At 40.7% G+C, this 7,109-nt stretch overlaps 1 protein-coding gene across 1 annotated transcript; it reads right to left on the reverse strand.

The window, feature by feature from the left end:
• Positions 1-151: 151 nt before the first annotated feature.
• Positions 152-7,067, reverse strand: DDX52 (DExD-box helicase 52). The gene is made up of 14 exons (XM_010722000.3): positions 6,845-7,067; positions 6,416-6,549; positions 6,033-6,218; positions 5,621-5,764; positions 5,311-5,422; positions 4,708-4,780; positions 4,368-4,571; positions 4,104-4,194; positions 3,502-3,624; positions 3,122-3,272; positions 2,671-2,746; positions 2,145-2,216; positions 1,443-1,535; positions 152-780 (listed from the first exon to the last, which is right to left on the reverse strand). The coding sequence occupies exons 2-14, from the start codon at positions 6,506-6,508 to the stop codon at positions 693-695; spliced, it is 1,506 nt and encodes a 501-aa protein (XP_010720302.1). The 5' UTR covers positions 6,509-6,549; positions 6,845-7,067; the 3' UTR covers positions 152-692.
• Positions 7,068-7,109: the final 42 nt, after the last annotated feature.

Here is a 7,109-nt window from a genome sequence, read left to right on the forward strand (position 1 = left end):
GCCCGGCCCCGGGCGGCGGGAAGAGGAGGAGCCCCTCAGAGAGAGGGCGGGAGGAGGAGCGGAGCTGCGATCTACGCCCGAATGGATTCAGTGCGAGACACAGAGAGCGTGTCCCTCAGCGACTGCAGAAACGGACACGGCTCCACTAGAATCCTTTACGACCTCATTTATTCTGCTGCGAGGCTCAAACGACACGAAATTACTGAGACTCAAAAGCACCTAAAAGATCCATTATCCCAAAAGCAGAAGGAAGGTTGCACTTCCTCTATTCGTGTTGTTTTGCATTTTTACAAAAACGTGTCCAAGGAAGCATCTACCAGCTGCAGTTCCCAGGCCTAGCAGTACCCCTCCCTCTCTTTCCCCCACAACCCGCATTTTCTGTGAGTCTGACAGGTGTTTTAGGGAACACCGAACTGACAGCAGTTCCAAGCAGTAATATAAAAGTGACAGTAACACAGCCTTTTGAACAATTGTTCATTAATATGAAGTGTTCAGTAGTATTCACTCCTATAAGAAGCGTTCAGGAGTCCTCTACTCATATTTTGGTAGGGACTTTCTTGCATGTAAACATCCCACCTCACGCAGAAGGAAAGAGGAAGAAATACTCTTCTTTCCTTGCCATCATCTTCATTCGTCCATTCTTCAGCATGGGCACAGGTGTCAGTCCCAGCTCAAGAGCCATCTGCCACTGTTCAGCTTTTTGAAGCAGTCTTCAAATTAGTGTTATTTGTAACTTCCTTAACTTTCTTTTTTTCCTTAACATTTTCCTTTGCAGTTCTCCTACAAAAAAGACAGCATAGACCAAGGCAGCTGAACACCGCATATTAAAAATAAAAGAATATAATAGATATATAATAGACACCAGACATTTTGCTTTATAGTAGAGTAATTGAACGTAAATCCTTCAGTAGGAACCATCTGAAGATACAACAATGGCAATCTACCATACAAAATTGCTACGCACCAGCCAGCCTTATTTTGTGAGCTCTAGCCATTGCAATTTAAGATTTATTTCTTGTATTAATACTTGCCTATCCTGCCTGTGGCAGGGAGGTTGGAACTTGATGATCACTGAGGTCTCTTCCAGCCCAAGCCATTATATGATTCACATGACAAAAACAAAGCAAGCTCTTTCCCAGAAGAGAAGTGGGTTCTGGAATTCTGCTAGGACAGCTTTACAGCCTGTTACAGAGCTACCTGTAATGCTGTCTTCTCACATACAGCCATGTAGGGTGAACTCATGGCATTAACCCAATTTCCAGTAGCAGATACTGATACTTCACAGCCACTACATTACAAGCGCTGTGACTTGGTGTGTCCAAACGAGACGTTGGTTATAGTGGAGGAAACTTGCTGGGCCTTTTCTGGATAAAGGACATTTTGAAATTAAAGAAAAAGCAAGAACAAAAAAAACCACAAACCCTCCACACACACACTCTTACTTTTTTCTTCTGTCTTTTTTTAAGAAGCACTGAGGAGTGGTACAAATTGCTTCTCTCGTTAGTGGTTTCTTAATGAATTTCTTCTTCTGTTTGCTGAGAATGATATTTAGTAAAAGATTAAGTGATTTTAAACGATAAAAAAATAATATTCAAAATCAATAAAACAGACAATGAAAACCTGTACTAGTTTGTAATGTATTTATTGGTCTGAATGTATTTTCAGCATTTATTCCGGGGTCAGTTCAGCCACATTATCTCCATGGCATTCAAACAAACTTCATTTTAATACTTACAGCTAATAACACAAAATTTGAAATTAATTTTGAAAACTATTAAAAATTATCAGTCAAAATAAAGCATTAAGAAATACTCTTTACCAATCTATCCATTCACCCACACACCATTTTAAGGTAACTTTCTCATGTACTGGAAGTCTGATTCATGAGTGCAGGCCTGGGAAGCCTGGGACGTATTTCAGGGAACTCCCTGTTCTCCAGGAACTAACAGCTTCTCTATATTAGAGAATTCTTTATCTTTCCATTTTTTTTGTCTAGGTGGAAAAACACACCATCGCAGCTCTGTCAAAGATTCCTTTTGCAGCTGAACTGCAACAGTAACTTGTGCAACCCTCACACCCCAACCAGCCCTCATGCAGGATTTTAAAATGGAAGACAAACTGGTAATCTATTCAAATGAACATACCTTTGGAGCTTGGGAAAGTGCTTTATGTAGTCTGGCACAGGACAGCCAGCTCGCTGAATAACGTTGGCTATACTGAAAAGGAGAGGATGGAAGAGATTAGCACTGGCAGTAACTGTGGGAAAACCAGAGGAGCAAAGCCAGCTGAACAGTCTTGAATCTTCCCCCCTCAGAAGGGTTCAAGTCAGAATACAAAGTTTCACTCTAAAACACCATGAAGTATGCCATTGTTTACAGCATAACAATGTAGCAAAGCAGTGCTGGTTTCTCACTTGTTGCATTAGTGAAAAGCTTCAAAACAAAACCTTAAAATTGAAATGTTTCAGGCTTTCCCATACTGTTAACACCTTACAGCTTCACCAGGTGAATTCTGAATTCTTGAAGAGCATTCTGTATCAAGGTGAGTTTTCCAGAGCCCAGCAGCACCGTGCTCACCAGGTGTGTGGCATTAGAAAGAACCACACAGATCAGCAGACACTATAGCAAAAATACGCTTTATTCTTTGTATAAATTTTGGTTTGAAATTTACCTTCGCAATAAAGGCTTATCATCTTCTGTAAAGAAAGTGACTGCTTTCCCTGTGTGTCCTGCTCTTCCAGTACGACCTGTCAAAACACAAATTGAACAGATCAGAGGTTTTTCTTCAAATATCTTTATTCTACTCCTCTTCACAGCCCAGGCCTCCCAGCGTATGTTAACATACTAAGCACACTGCCACGCAGCTGATCTCAAAAGATCATTTCTACTGCATGAAAACAACAACTACACTTGAAAGGTCTAAGTGTAGAAAGTCCATAGAAGCCTGACAAAAAGTAACTCTTTTTTACTGAAAGTTGAGACAAGGTATAAATTGACTCAAATGAGTCAATGCTGTAGCAACAGAGGAGTCTTGCTGTCAGGATTTTCACATATGCATAAGAGTTTCTCCATTGAAGATCTACAAACTATGGAAAAGAACATACTTTGCAAACAATACTCACCTATTCTGTGGATGTACTCCACTGCACTGGTTGGCAAATCATAATTAATAACCATATTTACTCCTTTGAAGTCAATCCCTCGAGCTAGTAAAGCTGTGCAAATGAGCACCCAGATCTTCCCAGCTCTGAAACTGTGTACTACATTATCTCTCTAAAAAGAAAAGAAAAAAAAAAAAGAAAAAAGAGAAAGATACTAGGAAACATCCTAACTAGCAGTCTGATGCAAACTTCTTTCCTGAAAATTGTCACATCAATAAAAAACTAAATCTCTAAACTAAAACATGCAGATAATTACTGTTAAACTTACCTGAAGCTACATTTTAAAAAGGAAATACCAAGTATTGTAAAGCATTTTTGGGAAAGACGTTATAACCTCCTACCTGTTGTTGAGTTTTGTCTGCATGGATGACATCTACGTTGATGCCTTCATAAATAAGTTCATGGAAAAGCTCTTTAGCCCTCTCAATAGACTGTACAAAAACAAGGACTGGGGGAGCAAAACCCTGCAAAACAGAACGCTTCTATAAGGTTCAAGCCCTCTTCCTACTGTTGCTGGCTGCAGACTCTGCTGCTACCAACTTAAATGAACCCTGTATTTACATCTTAGAGGATTATATTTTCTTAACTAGCAAAAATCTTTGGGACATAAGCAAATTCAACTCCACTACCTTCAATGGAATTACTCTTCATTTAATCAGGCTGTAATTTAATCCACAGAAACTATTTTTCCCTCACTCAATATGAACAACCCCTTTCACACTGCCTACTAAAATTAGCTGCACCATTCATGCAGACTACTCCCTAGCAGGGCTCAAATATATAACTAACAATGGAAAATTCTCTAAAATTTCACAGGGAGAGTAACATTCCTCTGGTACAGGAGATCTGGACAATGCTTTAACATGTACCACAGAGAAACCTCTGAGAGACAGAAGACATGGCTCAGTTCAGAAGCAGAATGCACTCAATCACTCCAAATTACCTTTTTAACAAGCTCTCTCATTGCTGTTAGTTTTCCTGTTTCAGATCCAACAAACAACAGCTCTTGTTCCACCGTCTCAGCTGCCGAGTTTCTGAAATCAGAAACCCAATAAATATATATAAATATTATGTGGTGGGTGGGTGAGAAACACTGCATGCAAGACAAACTTTCATCAGTACATGCTCCAAGGGGTTAATACTCATTTGACAATGAAGTAACAGGCAAAGGAAAAAAGAGAGAATCAAAGCGTGACTGCACACCTACCTTGCACCAACAGACACCAGAACAATACTGTCAAGGTTGAGTTTACACCACTCCTCCACATCACGTGCAAAGGTTGCGCTGAAAAAGGCTCTTCTCACCACATGGGACGTGCATGCCAGGAAGATGGAGGCCAATTGCTCTCGGAATCCTGACTTTCCATCTTCAAACAGTTTGTCTGACTCATCCACCACCAGCCACTCCACACTAGGAACAAAGAGGTTTTGTAAGAGTTATTTGCAGAGAAGCCAAAAGGCCTAAGGAACTTTACAGACACGAGGACCATGCACACATCCACTTCCCAGTAGCAGAGCTGACAGCAAAACCATATTTGATATAGTACCTGGTCAAGTCTATTGCTGGTGGATCTTGTTTCAGTAAATAAATGAGTCTGTTCGGAGTAGTAACTAGTATATCTATTTTAAAACAAAACAAAACAAAACAAAAAAAGCAGCAAAATGTTAGAACAGACAAAACAGACTTTAGCAGAGCATTGAGAAACATCTTCCTACCCAATCAGACAGAAATTTGTTCATTTGGGCTTAGGACAAGGCACTTCACTGTTGCAATTCATTTAGGGTAATATTTAAGCAGCAGAAGATATTGCAAAAAGGCTGCGAATGTCTTTTATTACCACAAGACTTTACGGGTGTGGCTGTTAAATTTCAGTGGAAATAGTTTAGATACTAAAATCAGTTCCACTGTCCTCTTCTTTGAAGCCCTATCTACTGTAATATTTACCTTATATTAAGCCTACAATTTATGAAGGTTCACTGTCAGGCTCACTCCCTATTTCTTCCACACAAGCTCCTTTTTAGTGTTGAGCAATAGACTGTATAACTTGAGTGGTGTTAACAATCTCCTTAAAACCAACATCAGCCAGAAGAGCAAAGTCAATGACATTTTTGAAATTTTCAAAAAGCACTTCAGTAGTGAAAACAGTTACCAAACTTCTTAGACGACTTGGGCCCAAACTTCTTTGCTGCTTCAGAGGCTTTCTGGATCATATGGATTCTGAAGCCTGTCCCCTCAGCCAATTTCACCAACTCCCGATGTGTCTGAAAAAACAGCAACACAGATTAAATTTTCCAACTAAGATGATTAGCTTTTGTAACCTGAAAAACTGCAGGCATCCCTCAATAAAGTTTCAAACATCAATCAGATTTCAGGATTTGAGAAAGCTATGTAGTTTACGGAGCGTAATAAATGAGCAAATACACACATTTGAAAATAATTTCTTTCTCCACAGTACGCACCTGGGAAGCAAGTTCCCGGGTAGGCGATATGATCAGGGCTCTGAATCCTTTGTTCATGGGTTGTTTCAGGTGTGTTAAGAGAGGAATACAAAATGCCAGTGTTTTTCCAGACCCTGTAGGAGCAGAAGCTAGAAGTTCTCGACCCTGGAAGAACACAAAAAAGGGACACTGTATGCTACTCAAAGAAGACAAGGCAAAAACAAACGACGACAACAAAAAAAACTATGAAACTAATCCCAAGCACATTAGTAAAAGCACAGACCAAAAATCTTTCATAGCTCATTTTGAAATGTGATGCCTTTGATACGTTTCTAAAGCTGTACAACTGACCAATGACAGGACTCTAAAAAGAGAGACCTCTTTCCAAATTTTGCCACGCACCTATAATAATATATGATTCTGTAAGACTTACATGAAGCATGACTGGAATGGCCTGCATCTGGATTGGCGTTGGAACCTGGAAGCCAGCAGCTTGAATATTCTCAATAACTTTGGGGTGAACTTTGTATTCCTTCTGAAGTTGATCAAATGTGGCAACCGGGTCAGGAAGATCTGTCCCTTGAACGTTAATCCTGTGTTGATTTCTGAAACGGTTTATCTAAAAGGCAAGAGATACACTCTTCCTTTAGTTCATCTTTTAACTCTGTCATAAAACTAAATGCATATGAATTCACCTTCGGGTTATTTTCCCCATACTCAGTCACACTCCTCCCAGGATAAACTACCTCAACTGTTGGATGCAACACCCACAGAAAACAAGCAATCAGTTGCTACACTAGAATGATGCGGTCCTACCTTCTCCCTTCTCAAACGTTCAAGCTTTTCTGCAGTAGGTTTTTTGTTGTCTTTTGTATCTTTGACTTTTGCTTCCAGAGAGGACATCCACATTATCCCATTGCTTTCTGACAGCTCTGGCACTGACACTGTTTCTGGAAGTTTCAAAAAAACAAAGCTTCCATTGGTAAAATCTAATCAAAAAGGACACCTCAAAACCTTTTTTGTCTCACTGCCACTGAATGGAACAAAGACAACAATTACATCCCAAAACCTCATCACCGAATCACAACGCAGCTGTTCTATCAGCTCTAATGTTGTGGAGCCAAAGAAGCCAGAGACCTCTTTCTTCCCAGTCAAGTAATCCACAATTTCTGCACATTTAACGCAAACCGAAGCAAGAATGAACTTTGTCAGGGTACTCTATCACGTACATGTATACATAGATACCTTGTATCTTTTTCTTTTCCTTTTACCACTTTCTGCAGTCCTTTTTCTCTTCCCTGCCATCTCCACATCTTTTCTTCCCGCTCCATCCTCCTGCTTCCCCGCGGACCCCAGTGGGGCTCCCTCCTTGCGCCCGAAGAAGTCGAGGTTCTCCGGTGTGCCGCCACTTCCCCGGATCACCTGGAGGAGGTAGCGAGGCACAGGGTGACAAACCCGGAGAGACGCGGTGAGGATCCCGAGCGCCGCCACAAGGCCGCGGATGCGCGCG

Source organism: Meleagris gallopavo, chromosome 21, assembly GCF_000146605.3.
Source record: "Meleagris gallopavo isolate NT-WF06-2002-E0010 breed Aviagen turkey brand Nicholas breeding stock chromosome 21, Turkey_5.1, whole genome shotgun sequence".
NCBI lineage: Eukaryota > Metazoa > Chordata > Aves > Galliformes > Phasianidae > Meleagris > Meleagris gallopavo.